This window comes from Epinephelus lanceolatus, chromosome 11 (assembly GCF_041903045.1).
Source record: "Epinephelus lanceolatus isolate andai-2023 chromosome 11, ASM4190304v1, whole genome shotgun sequence".
Taxonomy (NCBI): domain Eukaryota; kingdom Metazoa; phylum Chordata; class Actinopteri; order Perciformes; family Serranidae; genus Epinephelus; species Epinephelus lanceolatus.
This window is the reverse complement of record NC_135744.1, coordinates 32,853,307-32,881,132: the sequence shown is the minus strand read 5'-3', so window position 1 is coordinate 32,881,132 and position 27,826 is coordinate 32,853,307. Positions and strand designations below refer to the sequence as shown.

Genomic DNA, 27,826 nt, shown 5'->3' with positions numbered 1-27,826 from the left:
AACATGTTTTGAAGGACAATATTTGTCATCCCTGCCAAAATTCAAAACACGTATTTGTCACACAACAGATTTTGCTCCGAGACATATTTTTCAGCGTTGTAACTCCCATACCAAACATTTCTCTCTGCGGTCTGCGATCCCACGTGCCACACTCAGTGAGTGGGAGGAGACACCCACCTGGTGCAATTCCTGTGGCTCTACCTATCCTCAGTGCTACAGCATCCAATCAGATATAAGCCTACTCACATAATGTGACACATGTAATGTATTTGCATGTAAAACATATGGTTAAATTAAATAGCATTTACATATTCCCATTACCATGACAACAAATAATCTGCACCTGCTCTTACAGTCAGTGTGCATAATTAAAACTGTTTTTGGGTGTGTTGTCTTTACAATGCAGTGCATGAAAGGAAATATAGGCGCTGCACCTGACAAAAAATGGGGATAGTGTGGATGAACATATCAGAAAACTAAAAATTTTTGGAAGTATTTTACTTATGTCACTTAGTACAAACTGATTTCTTGCATATTATTCAATTTGTCCACCCAATGCAGTATCTTAATTTAATATCGCCACTAGATGGCGCTTATAGTTCAGAGTTCTTTGGTTTCTTGCAGTAAACTTACCCTGGGAGAAGCACCAGGCCAAAACAAACAAACAGACATGTCTTGATAAAGTCATCATTTACTCCAACATGTGTGTGTTCATATTTCTGTGACGAACAGAGAGAGCAGACACAGGCATTTATCCTCACAATTCTGAAGTGGGGTGCTAAGGCTAATTTCCAAGACATTTGCGTAACCACAATATACAACAAGATAAAGTGCAAAAGGCAATATGAAAGAACAAAATCACATATAACGGTTAAAAACCAATAGTTTCACATTGCAATAATAAACATTTACCCACTGGTTTCAAGAACAGTGTCATACTCAATATGCTTTCCTGATATTTTAAAAACACTTCACAAGATGTGGGATACTTTTCTCACTAATAAAGATAACTTAAGGTAATAATAATAATTCTATAGTTTAGTTTTTTTCACTTTACATTGACAAGCATCCTGTATAAAAGGAATAAAATCAGTGGAAGTGTTGCCTGTTACTCTGAACTCACAGTGTTGATGAACCACACTCTCCCTCTGTGATGCATTTCTATGAAACAACCACATTTTCACTTTCTGCAGCCCTGTGCAAATGTAAACACACATGCAAACTCACACAAACATATATATCATGTTCATAGTGATCCACATTAATACTGAACTGGTTCACCAGTAAAGTCTTGTCATATTTACAGTGGTTGAGACAGCACAGTGCTGCCTGGACTTGCAAAGATTCCTCTTTTTCCTCTTAGGTAAGATGAGGGAAGACCGTGTCCAAGTCTGTACTCTTCCCTCTTCCTCCTCATCCTTATCTTCTTCTTCTTCTCCTCCTTCTCAGTGCCAGTTATCTTCATCTGTTTCTTCTTTTACACAATTTCCTGTCGCAGCTCAGTTTTTTTCTTCCTCTCCATGAATCCATCTGTCGATCTGTTTATGCGCAGTCTAGGTCCCCTTCTTTGACTCCCACTCCTAGAAACCATGACACAGCACAAAGTGAGGAAAACATTTCTAGCTGTCCTCATCACTCACACAACCACACACGCACACACACACACACACACGAACTACAGTAGTCTTGTGATCCCAAACATTTTATCTGGATGAAAGAGTATCATTTGGAAACTTTTTCTTCAAGGGTGTCTCAAGTTCAGTGTGTTACCCAGCAAACAGGCTCTCCCTCTATCTGTCTTTCACACACACACACACACACACACACACACACACACACACACACACTCTACCTTCGCCTTCTGCATGACATTCCCCTTGGAGGAGGCGTAGAGAGACGGAGGGCGTTTCCGAAGCTCACTTGCTGAGTTGATCGGCACACTCTCATTGTAAACCTTTTCAACCTTACTGCCCTGTGCCTGTACACACCAACACACACAAACACACACACAAACACAAATGTCAGATTTCACTCATTTAAAGAAGTAGTTTAAGATTTTGGAAGATGTGCTTATTTTGCTTTCTTGGACTAATTTTTGGCCAAGAGCAGTGACCTCCTGGAGTGGGCTGCACCAACTGGTCTTTATGAAGCCTGGTCCTTACTGCTAAGTCAGTCTTTGTTAAAACTAAGACCAGTCTTTAGCATGGACTTAACGTGGGTTGCACCAACTTAACTTAAGCTAAGTCCTAACTACACCTGGTCTTAGCAATGCATGTTCATGTGAATGCCCAGCGACTCTGGCTATTGCTTAGCAGTGCATACGTTGCTGTGATACACTGTTAACATCCTCCCACCGTCTTGCCAATGTGTAGCTTATTATTTATCATTTGTGGCAACATATTTATGGAGGATCAGAGAGAAAGAAAAAGAAATGTCACACCGATATGATGATTAATAGAGATGTACAGGAGATATGTGTTTTTGTTTGACTGAAAGCAGCCAGCAGGTGGAGCTCCAGAGGTAGGCTGACGTCAAAGAAGAGAAAAAGTAGACAAACTTGGCTGAAGTTCACAACTCACGGATGGACAGTGTGTTAGCAAGAACCACAGCAGCATGAACAGACCAAGTGACATTTGCAGAAAGCTTAATATGCTGCAGCTAACTAGCTAATTAGCTTTCTATCTTGCATGATAACTGACATTAGCAGCCCACCTCTCACAGGTCAACCTTTGTTTTGAGGTGGAGGGCATGACATGTGTTCATGTTTGTAACTTAGCTTGACAAAAAGGAGACTTTAGCAGGAAAGCTGGGTGACTGTTGTGGGTCTTGGGTTGTGCATCAGGCTGCTGATACACAGCTGAAAGTTTGACTTTATGCCTGCTCTATCCAAGAAGAAGGCTTAAGCTTAGATGGTGCAAGTGGTATAGCTTAAGACCAGACATAAGCCCTGTTGGTGCAACTGGCCCCTGGAGTCTTGTCATCAGCGCGAGGTTGCCAGGCAACCAAAAAAGACTCAAGGAGGTCACTGTTAACAGGTAAGAAGTTGTCCAGCAAATACCTTCGAGTAAATCCACATCTTTGAACATATTAATTAGTGAGCTTTACAGGTGGTGGTAGGCAGATTTTGTTTGGCCTTTATACAGAGCAAAGCTTTCTGCTTTCAGTCATTAATTGGCTGCTACAGTGACTGTGGCTTTATATTTAGCATACAGACATCATATTGATATCGATCTCTCTCAGCAGGCCAGTAAGTATTCCCTTAAAATAAAACAGTGATGGAACAACTGTCTGCAACTTAACAGCACTTTCTGAGTCTGACATCTACTAAAGATCAATGCATTTATACAGTATTAAGGTAAATTCATAAATTCAATAAGATATACAGTAAGTGTGCTTAAATTAAGAAGTCTCTTTACAGTTTATAGCTTCGTATAAGAATGACACAGCACAGTGTCTCTGCTGTGGCTGCCTACCTTGACGCTGATCTTGGTGTCAGTGGGAGGACCCAGCGCTCCTCTAGCCAACGATTTCTTCAGGTTTTCTTTGACCTCTGTCAGTTTGAGCTCCAGCTCCACCCGCTCCTCCTCCTTCTGTTTACACAGTGTCTCCAGCTTGGCTAACCGCTGTTCCACACCATGACCTGCACGCACACAGACACACGCACGCACACTCATGAGTTAGTACTGCTACAAAGCTGAAGTCTAAACAGTGCTGTGTGTGTGATTTGTCTCTGACCTGTGACTGTCTTCATCTCCTCCTTCACCTCCTTCTTCTCCCTGCGGAGGGAGATCAGTGCCTGTCTCAGCTCTTCTTTTTGCTTCTCCAGCTCCTCTTTCTGAATCAGGTACCGCCTGGCGTCCTCCTCTGCACGCGTCTTCCCGTACCGTGCATACTGATTTACATCTAACAGACACAGAGTGTATATATGATCAGACAAAATGTTGTTGAGCGAGTTAATTATCCACTTTGACAAACTTTTACTTGACAGGAGAAGCCAGACGTAACAAGGAGACTCACTGGAGGCGTGTCTCTTGATGGCGGCCTGTTGTTCAGTTTTTTCAGAGTCCCTGCTGGAGAAGGAGGCGTGACGTCTTACCTGTCCAGCCCTGCTCTCAACTTCCTCCTCCTGTAGGAAAAACAAGTACATTTTTAAAATCAATACCATGTCAGAGGCCCATTGTATATGTCTTGAACAATAGAGGATTCAAACAGCTTTAAAGCATCTCAGAGTTTACTGATATTGTATTATATCACTGGTTCACATGACGTTTCCTCACCGCCACACTTTCATAGACCTCATCATACGTTCTGGAGTCTGTCGAGGCACTGCTAGAGGAAGCAGCAGTGGTGGTGGCCCACCTGAGAGGACAAAGCAAAGAGACAGAGACGGACGTATTTCAGGATAAAGTCCACGATAAGTGACGGAAAACTCGAGATAAATACATGTGGAAACACGCAAACGTATACTGTAGGAAGTGACTCACAGGAAAGAGTGCCTGGCAGCGTGCCGGATGTCAGTGAGCGTGTCCACGTCAATGTAGTCATAGTGCAGCTCTTCAGGGAGAGTAGTGCTGCCGGTCTCTGCAAACAACACGCCCAGCCAGCGGCCGAGATCCTCTGAGGAACTGGCCTGATGGACACACACATAAAAAAAGCAACTTGGTTTCCAAAAAAAATGTAGGTGTGTCATCCCCACATGTTAACTGTCTGTCTCCTCTGTGTCCACACGGAGTCATGAAAAGCTACATTAAATCTCTCTCAGATACCACAATATATTTTACCTCTAAAGACGCTAGTTCACTGCCTCCCTGCAGGATGCAGAAAGAGAAGGGATGTTTTGGGCCGAGGCCTCCTGTCACCACCTCTGCACCTTTGAGCGGCACCACAATGACTGGTGGTCGCTGGTCCCCGGGGTCCTTCTGCAGGTACAGGCTTCCTCCTCGCACGACACACCAACGCTCTTTCCAAGAGCCGCTTAGACACACACTGAGGTAGCCTGTGAAAAGATGGCAGACATGTTTAGTGGCTTTATATTTACTATTTTAAGCCTATTACTATGATGTTTACTGTGACTTTTGTGTGTTGGTCTTATTACATTTTGCGACACAAGGGTGTTTCTCAAAGTGTTTTTTCCAAGGTTATCTACTGTATATCTGAGCAATTCAACAGAGTACAATTCTGAAACATACAATAATTTACAGCACAATGTTGCTTTTTGGCTACAATCGTTTTTCTCACCTCTGTGGATTGTCTAACATCAACTTGTTTAAACTGCACAGATGTAAAATTGCAAATACTTTGGCAAATAATCTAATCCCCAACCAGTAACTTTAACTATCTTAAACCAACCAGCCTGTCTACCAAACAGCTTCTAGATCAGTTTGTGTCCTCACCACAGCGTGGGTTGTCATGGTGACCAGAGGAAGAGGAAGGCTCTCCTGGTAAAGGAGGTTTCCGTTTGGAGAAGGTGATGATCCGATTGATTTTCTTCCCTGCTGCTCGGCTCATCGACCCCGTAAGCTCTGAGAACGCTCCGCGCTTCCCCCTGTCTGAAATCAAACACACCCAGGTCAGTCTGTGCTGGAGTTGACAATGTGGTCACAGAGTTGAGGAGCATTTAATTATACATAAATATATATATATATATATATATATATATATATATATGTGTGTATACGCACACACACACACACACACATATATATATATATACAGTACAGGCCAAAAGTTTGGACACACCTTCTCATTCAATGCATTTTCTTTATTTTCATGACTATTTACGTTGTAGATTCTCACTGAAGGCATCAAAACTATGAATGAACACATGTGGAGTTATGTACTTAACAAAAAAAGGTGAAATAACTGAAAACATGTTTTATATTCTAGTTTCTTCAAAATAGCCACCCTTTGCTCTGATTACTGCTTTGCACACTCTTGGCATTCTCTCCATGAGCTTCAAGAGGTAGTCACCTGAAATGGTTTCCACTTCACAGGTGTGCCTTATCAGGGTTAATTAGTGGAATTTCTTGCTTTATCAATGGGGTTGGGACCATCAGTTGTGTTGTGCAGAAGTCAGGTTATTACACAGCCGACAGCCCTATTGGACAACTGTTAAAATTCATATTATGGCAAGAACCAATCAGCTAACTAAAGAAAAACGAGTGGCCATCATTACTTTAAGAAATGAAGGTCAGTCAGTCCGGAAAATTGCAAAAACTTTAAATGTGTCCCCAAGTGGAGTCGCAAAAACCATCAAGCGCTACAACGAAACTGGCACACATGAGGACCGACCCAGGAAAGGAAGACCAAGAGTCACCTCTGCTTCTGAGGATAAGTTCATCCGAGTCACCAGCCTCAGAAATCGCAAGTTAACAGCAGCTCAGATCAGAGACCAGATGAATGCCACACAGAGTTCTAGCAGCAGACCCATCTCTAGAACAACTGTTAAGAGGAGACTGCGCGAATCAGGCCTTCATGGTCAAATAGCTGCTAGGAAACCACTGCTAAGGAGAGGCAACAAGCAGAAGAGATTTGTTTGGGCCAAGAAACACAAGGAATGGACATTAGACCAGTGGAAATCTGTGCTTTGGTCTGATGAGTCCAAATTTGAGATCTTTGCTTCCAACCGCCGTGTCTTTGTGAGACGCAGAAAAGGTGAACGGATGGATTCCACATGCCTGGTTCCCACTGTGAAGCATGGAGGAGGAGGTGTGATGGTGTGGGGGTGTTTTGCTGGTGACACTGTTGGGGATTTATTCAAAATTGAAGGCACACTGAACCAGCATGGCTACCACAGCATCCTGCAGCGACATGCCATCCCATCCGGTTTGCGTTTAGTTGGACGATCATTTATTTTTCAACAGGACAATGACCCCAAACACACCTCCAGGCTGTGTAAGGGCTATTTGACCAAGAAGGAGAGTGATGGAGTGCTGCGGCAGATGACCTGGCCTCCACAGTCACCGGACCTGAACCCAATCGAGATGGTTTGGGGTGAGCTGGACCGCAGAGTGAAGGCAAAGGGGCCAACAAGTGCTAAACACCTCTGCGAACTCCTTCAAGACTGTTGGAAAACCATTTCAGGTGACTACCTCTTGAAGATCATGGAGAGAATGCCAAGAGTGTGCAAAGCAGTAATCAGAGCAAAGGGTGGCTATTTTGAAGAAACTAGAATATAAAACATGTTTTCAGTTATTTCACCTTTTTTTGTTAAGTACATAACTCCACATGTGTTCATTCATAGTTTTGATACCTTCCGTGAGAATCTACAATGTAAATAGTCATGAAAATAAAGAAAATGCATTGAATGAGAAGGTGTGTCCAAACTTTTGGCCTGTACTGTATATATATATATATATATATATATGTGTATATACACATATATATATATATGTGTGTATGGAACTTAGCATAATGTACAATCAGTAAACAAATTCTATAAATTACATTAAAACAAAAACATGGAAAGAAATGAGGGACGCTCTTGTGAAACTTCCACCAAGTCAGGACTCATCATACTTTTTGAATTCAGTCATAATAATAATAATAAAGTGTATTTATACACCGAGATAACTTCTATTTATTCAGCGTATCCCGAGAGTGTGTTTGTGTGTTCATACAGAGTGCACCAGGTGCCACAGCGCTCTGTCCACCCCACTTCCTATGATGTCAGTGGGAGACAATGGCAGGAAGAGGACAGGAAGGATGTCATATCTGTTCACGCCTCACTTCCTGTCTCTCCCTCTCTCTCTCTCTCTCATGTCTCTTTAGGTTCAGAGCTGCTCGGCCAGTAAACAGGTTGTAACAACACGACTGTGTTTGACCCAACATCATGGATCCCCCGGTTTATCCTTCCTGATGTTGTGGATAGGTAAACAACAATAGTGTGTCTGCTTTTGATCAGACTCTAAAAAAGGATTGCATTTGCATTGCATTTGTGTGTTTGTATATAAGTGTGTGCTCATGTGCGGACATGAGTCATGAAGACAGTGAGACTGAGGATGTTTTTGGAAAGTGAGGCCATTTTAGTCTTGACTTTCTCTCAGGACCATTTGAGGGTCAGGACTTGTTTTTAGGTGCAGGTTAGAGTTAGAGGGGTTGGGGGGCTACTGGCACTTTTGCACAACAACAACAACAACAACAACAGATCTTTAACATTGTAGGTTTTTATTAACAACACTAAGTGTTTGCAATATTTCATCTTTCCTCATTGATATGAGCTGGAAAAATATATCAGAAAGCCTCTTAATATGACGCAATACAAAACAACTTCCTAAATGACCGTGATGTTGAATAGACACCTCTCTAATTACAGTTTCACCAGAAAACTGAATATTCTAACCTTTTATTCCTGTAAAATGTAAAAAAACATTGTTAATGACTGATGAAAAACTCTGTGCCGTGACATAAATTTATTCAATCAAATGTGATCTAGGGTGCTAGCTAACGCCCACCCTTCATTTACTGGCCTTGACCGTGAGCTTGTGGGTAGCAAGCAGAACAGTGTCATACTTGGAGGTGTGTTTGGGTTCCAGTTGGCAAAAACTTTGCTTACATTTCCACAGACTGGATGGGATGGTGAATAGACCTGCATTTATGTCGTGCCTTTTTAGTTTTCCGACTACTCAAAGTGCTTTTACACTAGAAGTCACATTCAACCATTCACACACACATGCACACACTGATGGCTGACGCTACTGTATATGGTGCCACTTGCTACTCCGTTTTTAGACATTTACACACCGATGGCACAGCCACCAGGAGCAATCTGAGGTTCAGTATCTTGCCCAAGGATACCTCGGCATGTGGACTGACTGCTGATCTTCCAATTTGTGGACGACCCGCTCTACCTCATGAACCACACCTGCCCCCCGACTGTGGTTAAGGTCTAATTCATTCATTTCACCCTTCCCCTCCTCTTTAAGTCTATTATAGTTAATCAAAATTAAACTCAAAACTAAAGCTAGGTGGGAAAAAACATTTTAGGTAACTGAAATAAAAATAAAAACTAGACTTTACAAAAGAATTAACTGAAATGATATTGTGTATTTACAAACTAACTAAAATAAAATAATAAAAAGTGTACAGGAAATGTCTTTAATTTTAGTCTTTTATCACACAACAAGCATGAGGAGGCATTAGTGCATATGTTTTTTGAGACTGGGATGTCTTGACTGTGAATCAATTGCCTTGCCTGTTATGAACTTTTTAATTCTTGCCCCTGACAAACACTCCTATATTACAATAATAAAAAAAGGAAAACTAATACTAAAACTAATTAAAACAAAACTAAAACTAAACATTTTTAGAGAATAAAAACTAAACTGAAACAAGGAAACCCAATCCTGAAACTTACTGAAATGAAACTTAATTGAAAACAAAAAAAAGCAAAATAAAAATAAAAACAAATGAAAAATACAAAACTATAATAAAATGATCTTGAGATCAAGAGAAGCGCTACTGGGTGGGTGAAGGGGTGGAAGTGATTGTGAACAGTGTTGGGTATCGGCAGTCTCCTCCCTCTTCCCTCATGTTTCTTGTGTTTTCCCCCCTCTCTCTAGTGTTTCTTGTCTGTCTCTCTCCCCTGTCTGTGTTAGTCTCTCTCTTGCTGCAGGGCGTGGCTGGTTACTCTCCCTCTCCTGTTCGTCCTCTCCTGTTCCCCGCCTTCTCTGCCTCCACTGCACACCTGCCGTCAATCAGCCTATCAAGTACTCACCTGCCTGCTCACTATAAAGACTCCAGTATTCATCAAATCATCCGTTTCCCACAGTGGTAACAACTCTGACTCTGCAGGACCTTTGTGAATATTTTGCTGCCTGTTTTGCCTTTTTGTCGGCTCTTTTTCCCTGACTGCTGTCCTCTGTGCTTCAGGGCTCGCCTCCAGTCGTAAGCCAGCCTTGCTCTGCTTTGTGTCTGTCCCTGAGACTCTGAGGATTGTGTGTCTGGAGGAAAACCCTGACTTCTCTGCGTGTCCACTCTCTACCGCTTTATTTTTGTAGAGTTTTTGTTTGATGATATTTTTACTTGGAGCATTCCATTAAAGTTTTGTTATCTTTTGACTTTTGTCTCCGAGTCTGAATTGTTGCGTTGTGGGTCCTATTCAGTACTTAAACCTAACAGACAGTCTTTTAAGCACTGCTCCAAGACTTCATGGACAAATCTTTAAATATATATCACAACTAAAGTAATTATTGTCTAATTTAAAATGATAAAATATACCTTACATCAAGTTTCAATCGCAGACAATCACACACAGACCCAAATTTAATGTTAAATCTCACTATGATGCTTTAATCTGTGATGTAAGAGTTGTCTGCGTTCCTTAGCTTGTTTCACTGACAAAAAATAATACAGAGTCAGTGATTACAACTTAACCAATGATGGCAGTTTATGAAAGTACACCTACTCAGTGAGTCCATGGTGTCCCGTCCTGGACCCTGTGCTATGGACTGGTTTTCTGTTGTTGGCCCGCTGTCTGAGTCTGACGCCTGCCGCTCACACTGCAGCACCTGGCGAAGAACAAGTAGAAACCTTTATTACTTCTCTTTTTTTCTCATTAACAGAGAGGAGAGGAATGTTACATATGAACAGATATACAGTATATTTTCTGTTTCACCAAATCCTTCTGTCCTAAAAAAGCAAAATCATGTCAACATCAGTGACACAGAAGTTTGTTTAAATGTGGGTTTTTGACTTTTATGTATTTTTAAACCCATTCTGCCAACATGGTCAGTAACTGCCATGTCATCATGTATTCAGCTCGTTGGCTCTGCAGCTGTGTACCAAAACTTCGTATGAAGCTCTTTGAAAACTGGCCAGCTCAGCAGCCACAATAATGTCACCTCACTCACACTCCTTTTAACTGGAAGCCAAAGGAACAGTTGTGTCATGTGTGGGTGGAAAGAGGTGATGTCAGCAACAGAGAGTGAAATGTAAAAAGTAGTGCAGATTCAGAATGAAATACACCTCAGTAAATGGAGATATAAATATTACAGTAGAGTAAAATTGAGACATATGACCCATACATGCAACAACACAAGACAATACTGTAGATAACACATTCAGAGTCACATGCAAAACCTCACACACCTTATCAAGCTCTAATTTCCTCTGTATAATGGGAGAAGTGGATCCATCCAGTCCTTCAGTGTTGCTACATTGACTGCCAACATCTTGCACCACCTGGTTTCAGAAAAAGAAAAACCTTCACTTCCAAAGAACACTTGTGTTCCCCCCTCAGCCATACTCCCCTGTGTCCTCCCACTCTTGTCTGTCTCAGCATCAGCCCTCTGATATAGTGAATAAAGGTACCTTGAGCCACCGCTGGGCCTGCTCTTTACTCTGAACAGCCAGGACTAGAGCTTCGCCTCCAGGCAACGAGAAGCGCAACTCATGTCTCTTTTTCCGGCCTTCCTTTGGGACGTAGATGACGTTGCACAGATTCAGCGGGAGCTCTGTGTGGGGTGTGCTCTCTTTGATGCTCTTATAGCACTGTAAAAGACAGATAGTGAGATGCTGAGACCCCAAGTCACAAAAATTTTACTTTGATGTGTCATTTGATGCTATTTCGCTTAAAATGTAACCTTTGAAAATGTTCTAGCAATGTCGTTTAAAGGTTACCATCCCTGCAGAAAACCCTGTTCTTTTACCGGAAACTAAATGAAAGGTGAACCATTATAAGTACTAGAATACCTCACAGCATTTATCATCTTCATAACTATGCATCATATTGTTTTGCATTCCCATTGTTTTCTCATTGTTTTCTGAAGACACAGGAGTGATTGTCTGGAGTTACAACAATATCTTTCCAGTTCAGTACAGATTCGTTTTTCATTATTGGTGGTCATTAAGTTTAATTTCAGTTTTAATTCAGTTTAGTTTCAGTTTCCAGGGTTCCTGGTTCAAACCCAGGGTGGGGGAGCCCTTCTGTGCAGAGTTTGCCTGTTCTCCCTATGTCACCGTGGGTTTTCTCCAGGTACTCCAGCTTCCTCCCACAGTCCAAAGACATGCAGGTTAACTGGTGACTCTAAATTGTCCGTAGGTGTGAATGTGAGCGTGAATGTTTGTCTGTCTCTATGTGTCAGCCCTGTGATAGTCTGGTGACCTGTCCAGGGTGAACCCCACCTCTCGCCCAGTGTCAGCTGGGATAGGCTGCAGCCCCCTTATGACTCCTAACAGGATAAGCAGTTTCAGTTTAGTTTTTATGGTTTAAAAAGGGTTCGTTTTAGTTTAGTTTTTTATCAGTTTCCGTATTAGTTTAAGGTTTTTTTTTTCATTATAATATGGAGGTTATTTGTCAGAGGCAAAATTTAAGAAGCTCGGAGCACTTATTACAATACAATACAAAACAGATACAGCACAACACTTTGCAAACACAGCTGACTCACAGTCATGTACTGTAAACATCCTAGTTTCAATAAATATATGCACCAAGGCCTCCTCAAGCTTGTTGTGTTGACAAGTTTGACCAAATTGACAAAGAATAAAAGACATTTCCTGTATGTTTTTATTTATTTGAGTTAGTTTTGTAAGTACAAAATATTGTTTCAGCTTTTCTTAAATCTTGTTTTAATTTTTATTTCAGTTAACTAAAATGTTTTTCCCTACATCACATTGGTTTAGTCACCTGTTGTAGAATGCCATTATTTAACTATATCTATATATACTGTATATACATATAATTTCATGTTAGTGCTGTTGGTGCATGAAGATGAGATTTATTGAAATGTTCCACAGCAACAGTGAATGAAAAACATTGTGAAGACAAAGAGCAGTGTGCTATGAGTGTTATGGATGTGTGTACTTTTAGCACTAAATGACATTAGATATATTTTAGATCCTTTGGTTTGAAAGTTTAAGTTAACACTCACAGCACAGCTCTATTTACCTGGAGTTTAGTGTCACGGACGACGACGAGCTGTTTAGCCCACTGACCGAAGCGTTTCTTTCTCAGCAGGAAAGCACAGATGCGGCAGTCTCTGACTGGTCCATCGGGACTCTCCTCAGCTGTCCATCTCTGAGGTTGCTCTCGCCCTTTGGCCTCTTCTTCTTCTTCTTCATAAGACTCGTAGGAGCTGCTCAGAGCATCGGAGTCATTGTCTGAGCACCAGAAATAGCATTAATTATTACATTACAGACAACTTCTGGTTCTTTTCTTTATGTATTCCACATACTTCATGATGTTTTTATTGTATTATTGTGCAAAAGAGAACGGACTTACAGGAGTTTTTGGGAGGTCCATTAATCCTGGTGATGGGGTAGTTATTGTCTGCATCTTCATAGTAGGCATCCTCAACAGAATTCCTGGAAGCTGCAGGAGAGGAGACGACGCGTCGAAATGAGATAAACTTCTAGTAATTCAGTTGATTACGATTATTCATGAGTGTGCATATCTGTGCTTTTAAATTTGTGTACAGAACTGTTCATGTTGGTTGTAAAGTACTGAGGGGTGGATCCAGGATCTAGAGGAACAGCCTCTTCATAGTAGTCATCAGGAAGTGGGGTGTTTGGTAGAGGAGGGGGCGTGTCAGTCGGTGTCTGAGGTGAAAGTTGAACCAAAGTTTTAGTGACAAGGATGACAGAGGAAGATGGACTGACAGGTAGATATGTAGACAGCTTACAGATTTGTTAGGATGAGTCTTCTCCTCTTCCTCTTTGTGCTCTTTCTGCTCCACTGGAGATGCACTGAGCATGTGCAGATCACAGTCTGGAGGAGGATTACCGGTATCATAAATATGGTATAATACATTTTATGAAATCACACATTTTGTAGATGTGATATGATGCTTTAAAACATACACTACTGATAGATCCTACACAAGACTTCTGAACATTGAATTAGTTTGAAGGTCTACTCACCAAAATCTTCAAACAGAGACTCTACAAAGCTGGTGCCGTTGCCATAGAGACAGCTGTTCATGTACACGTCTGATCCATTGACTGTGGAAAGGATAGATTAGGGGTTAGAAATAGGATCAAAGTTAGGGCTGGGACTGTGGTGCATGCTGGGGTCAGGAGAGTACGGATTACCAGACTGTAAGCAAGTAAGTGCTCAGTGAGTATGTACACTGAACAATCTGCATTTTTAGACATATAAATTGAACGGATATGGAAGTCAGACAACAAGGGAGCTCAGAATGGAGCTTGTAAATCTTTGTACCGAAGGAACGAAGATAACTGAAGTCATAAAATGCGTATGAACGTTTGCCAAACCTCCCAGACTTTCTGGAAGTGTTTTAGAATCAGCGTGAGAAATAAATCTCAAAAGTATTTGGCTGTGAAAAAGCGGAATTGAAGTGGAATATGCTAATGTGCCGTGTAAAAGTCTGGAGAGTGTGTTTGGGCAGGGCAGCCTGGGCCCATTCACACAATGTGAGGATGTGTCACTATCAGGATGTTTTGTTTTTCTCCTTTCTTTGACCTCCTCTCATTAGCCTCGCCAAACTTTACATTTCATTATCCTCTTACCACAATCCTTTCATCCCCTCCGACAACTCCCGGATAAACAAAGATCCACTGTAAGGACTTCAGTGAGACTTGAGTCAAATTTGCATGTTTCTAAATGCAACACAATTACTGTAGTGTATCTTACACTGTGTTGTGCTGGCTCATGACAGGAAGGTTACTGTCTGAATAAACACTGCTGTAGTAACCTTGAACAAATTGCTCAACTCTAAAATGCTTCGGCTGCAAGAGTCACACCAAATTAATGTGAGGCCGGATGCAGCTGAAAGCCTGCAAGCATGGTCAGTCAAATTCCATCAAATAAATAACATTTCATTTGTAGCTGCACCTCATTTAATACTCTAATTTACTTTTTCCTGTTAGATGTTTGTTTGCTCTTGTTAGATGACATCATGCACCTCTGATGTGGTAAACCTACAGCAGCTTGAAATTGAACGCAACTTACTGATGTGAGAAGATTCAAATCAGCCTCCGTAAAATAATAAAAATGAGTTTGACAAAGCGATTTAATGCTTTGAGTCCAGTGTATTTGACTGTATAAACAAATATTTGAGTGTTGTTTTTTGTGCTGCAAAGCAATTAATGGAAGCTGTGTAATGCCAGCTGTAAACATCACATCAGCAAAAATAAATATAACTGTTTACAGTGAATTAATGGAGTTTAAAGGGGTTTGTCACATCACTGCACCTAAGGGCCTTGACACACCAAGCTGGCAGTTGGCCGTCGGTCAATGTCAAGCCATCGGTGAGCGTCTGTCACCATTGTTTTTGCAATGTGTCCTGTGCTGTTGGCTCTGGTCGGCCCTTGTTGGCTGTTTTGTAACCAATTTAGCATGATGAATCGGTGTCAGAGCCAGTGGAGCCTGTAGCTGAGTGGCAGTTTAACTTCGTACACAAGAAGAGAAACAAATGCTTTTATATACATTTTATGCTATTGAGCTCTTTAGCAGCAATGGTTTGCAACTGTTCGCTAGTGCATGGTAAACAACCTTTTGTTCTTTCAACACCGGGTTGTGTTGTTGATGTGCTAACTGGCTAACAAGCATCTGGAATCCATCCTGTTGGTATTCCAGTTTTTGTTTTTGAATGACGAATTCAGACCATAGATTTAAATACTAATGATATAGACTACCACCTGCCAGGCCCCCAGGAAGTGTGCTGGACTTTGACGGCAATTTTCGTTGTGGCCAAACAGTGGTACTGCAATTTCTGGGGACCGTCTCGTGATGCCATTGGACCAGAAAAGACTTTTTCCCATAGACTTACATTGGGACAGAGGTGTCTGTTTTGAGTGTCACAAATGAGTCGTTTCACTGTTTGGATTTAATCCATTCAGTCCAATAACATTTGTAAAGTCTAGAAGAGCCGCACAATTACATCATTTTATCTTCATTCAAGTTAGCAGAGTGCTAAACTGGAAGTAGACGGCTCAGCTGGCTGATGTCTCTAAAGCGCTTGCTCTATGGGCCCGCTCTATACCGTGGAAACAGAGCTCTTTTGGCTTCATGCGCCACTGAGCAACTTTCGCAGGAGCAAACAGGATCCTGCCTTCAAGCTGTATCCAAGTCTCTTAATACAGTAGATCCATGGCACCTGCAGTTATTTCTTCTCATGCAAGCACAGAACATACGGTTGGTTTGCTGTTGGCTGTAGTCTTTGCAGTGTGTTCAACCGCAACTTTTTTTTCATCACCATTAGTTCTTGGATGTCAGTTTAGTGTGTTTGGGCGTTATTGAAACCAGTATGGTAAGAAATATAGACCAGAGACATTTTATACACTGTCCCATCCGAGACCTAACTTTGTACCTGACAGCTGCACTGAGTCCAGGATGTTGCGTATGGAAGCCATCTTTTCAGCAGTGGCAGGACTGACCGTCTCATGGTCCAGCATTTTCAGCAGAGAGCTGAGCTCGTTCACAAGGCGCTCCATCACCACTGAAAAAATACAAAAGAACATATTATTATTATTATATTTGCAGAATGGAAATAAAATATTTTTTGGCACCGAGCACCATTATTAAAGCCCACACTGCAGACTCTCAACATGGCTAAAATTATTATGCTGTTACACAAACTGCATCAGATATCAATTTAACACATGCATGCAAGGCCATACGGGCAAGTGTGAGCAAAACTGGTGGAACACGACGGGCATGAAGTCAGTTTGGAACTCAGCTCACCGCCTGTTGCAACAGCTGACGGGGAGGAGATATTTAACATCCTAACACATCACCCTATTCATTTAGTCCGCTTCAGAGTCAGCCTTTCTGGGCATTAGCAAGTCTGTTCCCTTGACCCTACACTCACCCTTGAGAGGCTATTAACAACTTATTTCCCTAAAGTTTAAATGGAGGTTTAAAGTTAGACTAGCCAACTAGTCTATATGTAAGAAAACACTCAGAAAACAGTCAAAATTGAGTGCAGTTTAACCATAGTTATGAGGTTAGAAAAAACACATTGTATTTTAAGTTCCACTGAAATCTGAGGCACTTTGCAATATGCATGATGAACACTACTCAACTCAATACATTAAAGTTAAGAAATAACATTTATTAAAAACAATATTCTTTAGGAAAATAAATCTTTAGGAAATGTCCCTGATTACAGCATTTCATCAGGTGAATGTAACAGCATGAAATAATAATATTTTCAATAATAACTTTAACTAAAGACATTTCAAGCTTTCTTTGAAAAATAATTGTTTTCATGTTCAACTTTGACATCCTGTGTGTGTCCGTGTGTGTCTGTGTGTGTTGTTGACCTTGACATTGTTCCAAAAGCCCTGCCACACTCTCACACATCCTGCCTGCTCAGAGCCGACAGAGAAAGGAGGAGGGGGGAGAGTCAGAGAGAGAAAAGGAGGTGAGGAGGAGGGGGGATGGAAACTTCCTTCCCTAAAGGAAATGGAGCCAAAGTAAAGAAGAAAATCTGTAGCTCCAGCAGAGATAGAATAGGATACGGTTACCAAACTGCCTGTCGCACTGAGTTAGTTCATTCAGTTGATCAGTCATTCAAAGGACATTAGTTTGAGTATTAGCAGACAGCTCCAGTTCTGCAGCAGAGTAAATGACTGACCTTTAATTAAATACTGGACACTGGCCACTGTTGATATTGATTTAAGTATTATGTCTGCCATTAAACAGATGGAGTGGATCATTCAGAGTGTAAGAGCCGCTAACCCTAAAATTATTTCATTTTCGTTTGGGTTTCAGTGGAAAGTTTTACTGTCCCAGCATGGCCCACAGGCTCTTTAAGTGGCTTTTCCGTGCAGCCAAGAAAAATATTTTGGGGAAACATTAAATCTTTGTCATTTTTGGCAATAAAATGATTAAATGTAAAATATACAATGTGCTTTCACCCAAAACACAAACAAGGTTGACAGGAAGTTCAAAGACACCTTGGCACAGACGCTGGAACCTCAGCGGTGACTAATCAGATGCTAAAACGAATGTTGCAAAACATAAACTTTCAAGACGCAGGTAATTATAGATGCTTAAGGATGAAATGTACATCTGCGCTTCTTTGGAAAGAACTGGTGCAAGAGTGAAGTTAAAATAAGATCAAAACAACCCTCTCTCACACACAGTGAGGACAGAGAGAGTGAGAGAAAAGCCCTCACTCTCCCACAGCCTCTTCCACCGGCCTCCCCCCAGTCCGACAATACTCTATTGTCTCCACGAGGGCCAAAATTAGATGACCACAATGCTCCCCGAGACCAGAGCAAACAATACAATGTCAGAAACTCCGACAAAAAAACAAAACAGGAACCAACACACACAGTCCAAGAGGGGCGTGGTGCAAAACAGCTGCATTGCTTCGTTCCGTGGGCATTCGGGGTTAAAGGATATATCTCCAGCAGCTGTGTGTGTGTGTGTGTAGTACTTCTCGGCCAGCAGCTGTGGTTTCCTGTCTTAGCTGTCGACAGAAGCGTCTCTCCACTCCTTCCTGATCTCGACTCTCTCCTCCATCCCGCTGCGAGTCTCACCTCTCTTTCGTCCTGACACTTTCCCCTCTCACTTTTCCATTTCTCTCCATCCTGCTGTTTCTCATTCTGTCCTCTATTGTCCTTAACTCTCCCTCCTTCTATGCTGGATCTTCCTCTGTCACCATCCTCTGTTTTTTTTCCTCATTTCTTGAATAAGCAGTTAAATTAGCTTCTCTATTGATCTACAGTGCTTCACTTGTCTAGGAAATGTTGCAACACAGGCTAAAAAAAGACAAGATTCAATGTAATCAATCTGAGCGTAAACAAAGCCAGCGCTGGGCTGATGGGGTCTCAGACGGGCCCTTTGGTCTATTTTCTGTTTCTTGACGTCGAACTTTACACAGTCAAGGCCGTCCATTCGTTTGCTATCTCTCCGTCTCTCTGTTGCTTTCTGTGTCTCACTCTCTGTCTCGGGGGGACCAGAGGGTTCAGAGGCTGAGAATCAGCTGTTCTGGAGGCTTGTGGTCGGTCTCACCCACAGAGGGATCTTTGTAACCCCCCATTCCCCACACACACGCTCAAACACACACATGCGGCACTGATTTTCTCTTCGAAGACACTGATGGACTTTCACTTAACTCACAGGGAGAACACACACAAACTATTAATTTGTTGCCGAAACAGAAATATCACCCTGTACAGAGTGAACGTACAGTCACAAGAGTATGTTGGAGAATGTGTTTGTGTCTTTTACCCACATTTTTGTGTGTGTCTGCAGACAGGCAGTCATGAGACTTGAGCCATGCGACTCTCATTTGAACTGATTTAGCGTGTTTGGTTGCAACGGAGAACAAAACAACTACTACTACTCACTGCTGCTGCTGTTTATCCCACCACATAATGTTCATGGGCAGCAGGGTGACAGAGAAACGATACTTTTCTCCTCCTAACCTAAGGCTTTGACTCCCATCCATTACACGTCTAACCCATCAATCACACCCATCCAAGGCTAACCTCCTCCCTGACTTGCCTCTCCCATCCAAACTATCCCTCCTTATTATTTTATTTTCCCTTCAGGAGTGGGAAGAAATATATGACTGCATTGAATTGAATTGTTGTTTCCATGAATCATGTTGCCTGAGCCACATGACTATCTGTAACAGGAACATTTAAGTTGTGCTTATGTGTCACAAACATGCGTTTTCATGCCTTTTTCCAAGTTAAGTGTATAAAGCTGCTGTTTTGCACTACAGCAGGCGCCCTCTTCCTGCCTCCCCCACACTCCCAGAGGCTGAGGTCCCTCCAGATCCCACATTCTCTCTTCCACTCCTTTCTTTCTCTCCTTCTCTGATCCTTTCCTTTTAACTCCTTTCCCTCCGTCCCTTCTCCAGACACCCATCCTCTTCAGACAGAGGTCAGAGTTCAAGTCTTGGCAGGCCCCAGCCAGCTCCCTCTCAGACAAAAGTCTACTTCAGAGATTCAGTGTCCCGTTATTCATATTTTCGTGACAACAGTAGATGGTGTCACTGCTCGTCCGGGGTCAGCATTCAGTCCGAGGCTTTAAAAAGTCCCCTCCAGAAACCAAGATCTTTAAAAAGAAACAGCTGGGGGAAAATAGTGGTGGAATTCTGTCTTTTTCACATTCTTTCAGTATCTTATCATTTTCCTCAGATAGTAAATGGTGAGGAGACACAGGAAACAGATGACACTGGCGCAGACACTGTGGCACAGCATGGGTCTAATTTAAAGCCCAGACTGCTGTGCTTTGGTTCCACCAGGAAAGGAGCCATTCAGATGTTGACCATGCACCACATGCCTTGGTTAATTAGCTCAACAAAAAACATTTTTGATGCATGATGTGAAAAAAAAAAGAAACCTTTTCTGCAAGTGCTGCTCTGCATGACTGAATGTAATGCTAATCTGCTTCGTGTTGCTTGCATGTCTGTTTGTGCTAACATGATGTTTGTTGTTGTTGTGTTATTGTATTGTACTGGTGCTCTGTTGCTGCTTTGCATGGCTTTTGTTCTATCTTGACAATTTCTATTTACTCTAGTTAATGCTGTCTTTATGTCCTTAGGCTGTCTTTGTCCTGTGAATTGTCCAGTGAATTTTATTACCTCCGCCAAGGAGGTTATGTTTTCACCAGCGTTGGTCTGTTTGTCTGCAAAATAACTCGAAAAGTTTTGAATGGATTTTGATGAAATTTTCAGGAAAGGTTGATAATGGGACAAGGAACAGATGATAAAATTGTGGTGGTGATCGGTTGAAGCGAAGTGGATAAAACAATAAAATGGCGGGAAATCTGAGCTGCTTGGCGGAGGTCTGTGCTCTCCGAGGGCTCTAGTTCTTTTATTAGTTTCAAAACATCTTGTCAAAGGACAGTAGTTTAAAATGAGCCAACTGGCTTACACTGGCACATTTACAGAAATGTTGATTATTGTGCATTGTCCTTATAAATATAATAAATCTAAATCTAAATAAAGACTGGAAAACAAGAGGAAACAGTTAGCTTTGCTCTGCCTAATAGGTATTGAAATCCAGCTAGCTGTTTTCCCCAGGCCCCCAAAAAGTGCGCTGGACTTTGAAGCCAATTCCACCTAGTGGCTAAACTGTGTAACTACAACTTCCGGGTTTGTCGCATGATGCCATTGGGCCCTACAATAATTTTCCCCATAGACTTACAGTACAGGCCAAAAGTTTGGACACACCTTCTCATTCAATGCGTTTTCTTTATTTTCATGACTATTTACATTGTAGATTCTCACTGAAGGCATCAAAACTATGAATGAACACATGTGGAGTTATGTACTTAACAAAAAAAGGTGAAATAACTGAAAACATGTTTTATATTCTAGTTTCTTCAAAATAGCCACCCTTTGCTCTGATTACTGCTTTGCACACTCTTGGCATTCTCTCCATGAGCTTCAAGAGGTAGTCACCTGAAATGGTTTCCACTTCACAGGTGTGCCTTATCAGGGTTAATTAGTGGAATTTCTTGCTTTATCAATGGGGTTGGGACCATCAGTTGTGTTGTGCAGAAGTCAGGTTAATACACAGCCGACAGCCCTATTGGACAACTGTTAAAATTCATATTATGGCAAGAACCAATCAGCTAACTAAAGAAAAACGAGTGGCCATCATTACTTTAAGAAATGAAGGTCAGTCAGTCCGGAAAATTGCAAAAACTTTAAATGTGTCCCCAAGTGGAGTCGCAAAAACCATCAAGCGCTACAACCAAACTGGCACACATGAGGACCGACCCAGGAAAGGAAGACCAAGAGTCACCTCTGCTTCTGAGGATAAGTTCATCCGAGTCACCAGCCTCAGAAATCGCAAGTTAACAGCAGCTCAGATCAGAGACCAGATGAATGCCACACAGAGTTCTAGCAGCAGACCCATCTCTAGAACAACTGTTAAGAGGAGACTGCGCCAATCAGGCCTTCATGGTCAAATAGCTGCTAGGAAACCACTGCTAAGGAGAGGCAACAAGCAGAAGAGATTTGTTTGGGCCAAGAAACACAAGGAATGGACATTAGACCAGTGGAAATCTGTGCTTTGGTCTGATGAGTCCAAATTTGAGATCTTTGGTTCCAACCGCCGTGTCTTTGTGAGACGCAGAAAAGGTGAACGGATGGATTCCACATGCCTGGTTCCCACTGTGAAGCATGGAGGAGGAGGTGTGATGGTGTGGGGGTGTTTTGCTGGTGACACTGTTGGGGATTTTTTCAAAATTGAAGGCACACTGAACCAGCATGGCTACCACAGCATCCTGCAGCGACATGCCATCCCATCCGGTTTGCGTTTAGTTGGACGATCCTTTATTTTTCAACAGGACAATGACCCCAAACACACCTCCAGGCTGTGTAAGGGCTATTTGACCAAGAAGGAGAGTGATGGAGTGCTGCGGCAGATGACCTGGCCTCCACAGTCACCGGACCTGAACCCAATCGAGATGGTTTGGGGTGAGCTGGACCGCAGAGTGAAGGCAAAGGGGCCAACAAGTGCTAAACACCTCTGGGAACTCCTTCAAGACTGTTGGAAAACCATTTCAGGTGACTACCTCTTGAAGCTCATGGAGAGAATGCCAAGAGTGTGCAAAGCAGTAATCAGAGCAAAGGGTGGCTATTTTGAAGAAACTAGAATATAAAACATGTTTTCAGTTATTTCACCTTTTTTTGTTAAGTACATAACTCCACATGTGTTCATTCATAGTTTTGATGCCTTCAGTGAGAATCTACAATGTAAATAGTCATGAAAATAAAGAAAACGCATTGAATGAGAAGGTGTGTCCAAACTTTTGGCCTGTACTGTACATTGGGAAAGATGTCTGGATGGACTTTTTAAAGCGTTAAAACCCCTGTGAAATGATACGTTTCACTTTTGGGATTTAATCCATTCAGCCTGATAACATTTCAAAGTCTAGAGGAGCCACACTGTGCATATTGTGTGGTATCATATGCCGTATAGCATTATGTACCATGCAGCGTGCGGGGTATACATGTGCATGTCACGTGAGATTCTTATATATGTATTATGATGTGTCTGTATCTGATGTTGTGTGCTCCTTTGTGTTAACTGTGGATTGTGTATTTTGTTGTGTTTCATGTTTTATGTTAGAGGACTACAGATGGAAATTAGCCTTTAGCTAAATCTGGTGCAAACATATTTTTGTTTTGTAAACAACTAAAGGACGTGCACGCTGTCCTTTTTATAAACTAAATAAACGAAACTAAACTATTAAATCATTTTATCCCCATTCAAGTTGGCAGAGGGCTAAACTGTACGTTAGCTGCTCAGCCAGCAAAGTCTCTAGTATGCTTGCTCTATGGGCCCAACGATGCATAAAATCCAGGTAGTTTTATACCTAGAAAGCCAAAGTTTCTAGGTATGCCACTGTGCCACTGAAGAACCTCTACTGGAATGAGCTGAGCCCTGCCTTCAAAGCTATATCCAGTTCTCTTTATACATCTAGGGTGTTCCCCTGATTTAAGTCATTGTGCTAGGCTAAGCTAAGTGGCTGGTTTGAGGTTGCTTCATGTTTAGCTTACAGCATAAGTATGCTATCAATCTTGTCATCTAACTCCCCGCAAGGAAGCAAATACAATAATTTTCCAAAATGTCAAACTATTCCTTTAAACCTGCAGTGATGTTTTTGACATTAAATCAAGTGGCTGCATGTCACGTGAAAGTGTTACTTAGGTCAAAACCACTAAAAAAACAACCCAACTCTGCAGCTCTGTGCAGTTTATGGACAGTTTAAATGAACAGTTTGTAAGTGGGAGAAAAACACTGGTTTGCTTTAGAGATAGATGAGTTGAGATCACACATGTACACACACAGACACACACACACACACACGTGCACACACAAAGAGACACCCACTCAAGCACTATTATTCTATGGTTGTTTTTTGTGAGTGTTTCCCAGGCGTAATATGGTGATGGTGACAATGATGTTGACAATATGACCGTCAGCTCGACAAAACATGATCCAGTGTTTTTCCTGTTTTGTAGCAGAGTATTATCACCACATCAGCTTTGTTCCCACCTATGCCTCACCAACACGGGTGACATGCACAGACCTGCTGCTTTGGGTATCTCTGTCCCAGTAGATTTGCAGTACAGCTCACTCTGGGTTTACAGAGGCAAAGTCATTTCCCTGCTCCTTTGAAATATGACTTCAAATTAAATCAAGAACGAGTTCTGGACTTTCTGAATCTGAAAGAGAGAGATAAGAAGGGGGTGGGTAGAGGATCACTGAGTGAGGAGAAGGAAAAGGGAAAAGGAAATGTAAGGGAACCATGGTTGAGGTCAAGGCTTGTGACAGTCGTTTAACAGAGGACGTTGCCCCTGTAGTTTTAACTCTGACTTATCAAAAGCCATTTCACAACTTCAGTCTCTACAAATTTCTCCCATTTGTTGCAGTAGTTGTGATACTGTCTCCGAATGCCATTATCAGTTGTTTGTGTGTTTTTCCACAGTGAGAGTATTTTCTTCTAGAGAGCACAGCTGCACAAGTGTTTGGCCAAAAAACACTTTTGTTACACTGTATAAGCTGTTGGTGTCCAAGTGTTTCAGAGGCCTTCTTCATAGAGGACATGTTGACATGTCACAGTAGGAAAAGCACAGGTGTAAATAACACATTTAATGGCTGGTTAATGATAATGTCAGGGTCCTGGTGTTGTGCATGCTGGCTCACTGTCAGACTGTTAGAACTTACTGGGACACCTGAATAAAACAGCCATCGTTAGTGTTATTAACAACATCTGTACTTCTCCTACAACAAGTCAATGTAACTACAATGCAGCCCTTAGAAATACACAATTAATATTACCATAAAACTTCAATTCAAAGCCTGGTCCCAATTAAATGTCCAGTCTCTTTTACTAGCCCGGTGTAGCTACATATTTTGACAAATAAAGGCATAAGATAAGATAAGATAAGATACACCTTTATTGAGCCCATAATTGAGAAATTCCAGTGTTACAGCAGTCAAGGAAAAAGAGTCAGATTAAAGATTTCAAAATTAGACTTAAAAAACTTAAATAACTAGGCATGCAAATAAGTACAAAAATCCAAGAGTCGGCGATAAATAACAATAACAATAATAATAATAATGAAAATAATAGGAAGTGGATAATAATGAGCAGCAGTGAATGAAAATGAGCAGTGGATAAAGGGAGCACATCTAGTGCAAGTGCATGTCTCAATTAGAAGACCAGTCTGGTTGCCAGGCAGTTCATTTTTATAGAACAACCCACTTGAGCTAATGTTAGTTAGCAGATTAGATTGCACATATAATATAAATGTTTAAACAAGATGCTACACATCGTTAGCTTGGTTGATTTCATTTTACTGAAACCATGAGCACCAGAGAAGACCTTTACCGGCATGACGAAAAAGAAAGTCCCTTCATCTGAAGCTGTCGTAAAGTCAGAATATGTGTCCATTCCTCGATTACCTGGTAAATTATTTATACTCCTTTAGTTGGTAAGGATCAATCAAAGGAATCAAAAGTGTTTCTTTAAAAATGAATCCAAGTTATAAGGATTGTTTTAACAGGATAAAGTGGTGTTATCTTTGGGTGCCATGAAACATGTGTCATAACATAACACATAATTGATATGCTATTTAAAGCCTAAACAATTAGATCATATTTCCCATCTTCACCGAGCAACAGTTTAGTGTAAAAGGAATTAAAGGCCTGTCCCATATAGACACCTGTCCAAAATATAGGCCTGTTGAGTTCAGTGACTTAAGCAAATAATAGCCCTGGCTACGAATTAAAATTTTACAGTATTATCATCATCATCACCATCATAACATAATAATAATAATTACATAGCTGTATAATAGCTGACCCCACCCCCTGCACTGATTTATCCTTCTATTTAAGGGATCTGACACCATTTTTGTTCATAACAAATTCATAATGAGCCTAGCAGATCAATGAGCCACTGGCAACATGAAGGGGTGTTTAAACAAAGCATGAATGAATGCTTCATAAATGGCCATTGTTTCCCCTTCAGATAATCACGTGTGATCCCCGTTTGCCAGATTTTCAATCCAGGCCACTGCTCCATCACCTGGTGTCACATAATGCAGCTTCCTGTTTGCAGCACTGTCGCCTGGAGGAGTTCTGAGACAGAGCAGCCATTCAGCTGCTGCTGCTGCTGCTGCTTCACTTCCAGTGGCGCTGCTGCTGCTGCTTCCAGCTTGGCACTTCTGTGTTGGTATCGGATTGCATCACACTACCTGAGTGAGGATACGTCCTCCATCCGTACACACACACACACACACACACACACACACACACACACACACACACACACAGCGCACCAACCGGCGTGTAGGTGCTATGACATCACTCTCCCGTTACTCCAACAGTCAACCGGGAGTGTTAGGGCGCGAGGCGGTTCGGATGAAGTGATGGTGTTTCCTCTTAGGTTTGTTTAATGAGAGTAAAAATAAAATAAAACTGTTGCAACTCTCTTTTTAAAATGTTACTATTCAATTTGTTATAGTGAGTTTAAGTGACACATACGGTAATTAATGACAGTGTAGTGCATTTATCCAGTTTTGAATTGTCTCGCGCGTTTGTGACCATTTGCCTCTCAGAACTTCCATGTACATGTATCCCTTTCATATTTATAAAGGCTTCTTCAAAAAGTTGTAACAGTTGTATGATAGTTACTTTTGTCGCGACTAATAGACTATTCAAAGACAGACTGTTACTCACCACCTTGGCCACTTTGGCGCTTGGACTCCATGCCGTTTGATACTCGAAGTCTGAGTTCTTATTTCCGGTAGTAATCCCTCGGTCGTTTCATTCAAAAGTTACGGCTGTGAACATGTAAGGCGTGTTCAGCCCCAGACACAGCCCAGCTCTGTCAGCCTCCGTGCGGCAAAGTGAGTCAGAGTGGCCGCTACAGTTTATAGTTTGACTCGGCAGCCGCTGGTTCATCATCCGCAGCTCCACTGGGTCCTAATGCTAGTCTCGACAAGTTATACTACACACTGGGATAACCGCACATTTTAAAGCTATGACTCTAAAGAGACACATACAGAAGCCTCCTTAGTCACATATGAGGAGACGTTATCCCCAGTATGGTGTTCATTAGTGTATTCATTGTTTGACGTCTAGTGGTAGAATAAATCTGAGGCACTTTTCCACCTCACTGCAGAGTGAAATATTGTAGTCCACTACCTTTTATCTGACAAACAGCATACAGACTTCACAGAATCAGACTTTAAAGAGTTCTCAAAATATAATGATGCAACAGTACCCTATTTAAAGCAGCACCTAAGGCAGTAAATTACCCGTAAAATTAACAGTTAAATGACATGACATTGGCAGTATTTTTTACTTTTGATACTTAGGCTAATGTTATGTAATTTTATTGAAAATTTGAATTCAGGACTTTTACTTACTGGAGGAATTTTACATAGTGGAACCTTTATGTAAAGGGTCTGAATATCTCAACTTCCACTACTGCCTCCAAGTAGGTCTCATATGGATATACCAGACTGTATACAGTCTGTAGCAATGATTTCCAGTGGGTCATAAGATTAACAGGAGAGAATCAGTCAATAATTTTGCATCCTCAAACACCTAAAAATAAAACAAAAAAAAGTAACTTTTTGGTTGAACTGGTGACAATCAAGGACAAGGCTTCACATTTCGACAGTGCTTTGTTTAACCTACTGTTTTGTGCTGCTGAACATGGGCCGTGTTAAAGGTGAATCATGAGAGTAGTCATCAATTAAAGGAATACTTCACCTAAAAAAATGACAATTGTCAATTAGTTGTGGCACGTTAGCTTGAATTTGTGAAGAAAACATTGTTTTTCTTGCATGTATCCACAAAAAAATGGAGGGCATTAGGGATGTCAGTTTAGGTTAATTTTCAAAAGGCAAAAACCCATTAACCGGTAACTAAC

At 41.5% G+C, this 27,826-nt stretch overlaps 1 protein-coding gene across 1 annotated transcript; it reads right to left on the bottom strand.

The window, feature by feature from the left end:
- Window positions 1-675: 675 nt before the first annotated feature.
- On the bottom strand, window positions 676-26,814 carry LOC117262666 (actin filament-associated protein 1-like 1). Its single transcript, XM_033635736.2, has 19 exons — window positions 26,626-26,814; window positions 16,269-16,397; window positions 13,858-13,938; window positions 13,620-13,705; window positions 13,419-13,536; window positions 13,220-13,309; window positions 12,887-13,098; window positions 11,311-11,490; window positions 11,089-11,181; window positions 10,406-10,508; window positions 5,394-5,549; window positions 4,782-4,996; window positions 4,485-4,630; window positions 4,278-4,359; window positions 4,018-4,126; window positions 3,736-3,903; window positions 3,474-3,640; window positions 1,853-1,978; window positions 676-1,580 (listed from the first exon to the last, which is right to left on the bottom strand). Exons 1-19 carry the CDS (start codon window positions 26,654-26,656, stop codon window positions 1,554-1,556), a joined length of 2,319 nt encoding a protein of 772 aa, XP_033491627.1. The 5' UTR covers window positions 26,657-26,814; the 3' UTR covers window positions 676-1,553.
- Between the last annotated feature and the right edge of the window lie 1,012 nt (window positions 26,815-27,826).

Excerpts from the sequence above, each read along its gene's own strand:
- LOC117262666 (XM_033635736.2), bottom strand. The coding sequence starts at position 26,656 with ATGGAGTCCAAGCGCCAAAGTGGCCAAGGTG. Across the intron at positions 13,537-13,619 it reads AGACTCATCCTAACAAATCT|ACACCGACTGACACGCCCCC; the intron begins GTAAGCTGTCTA and ends CTTTCACCTCAG. Across the intron at positions 11,182-11,310 it reads AGGCCCAGCGGTGGCTCAAG|GTGGTGCAAGATGTTGGCAG; the intron begins GTACCTTTATTC and ends TTCTGAAACCAG.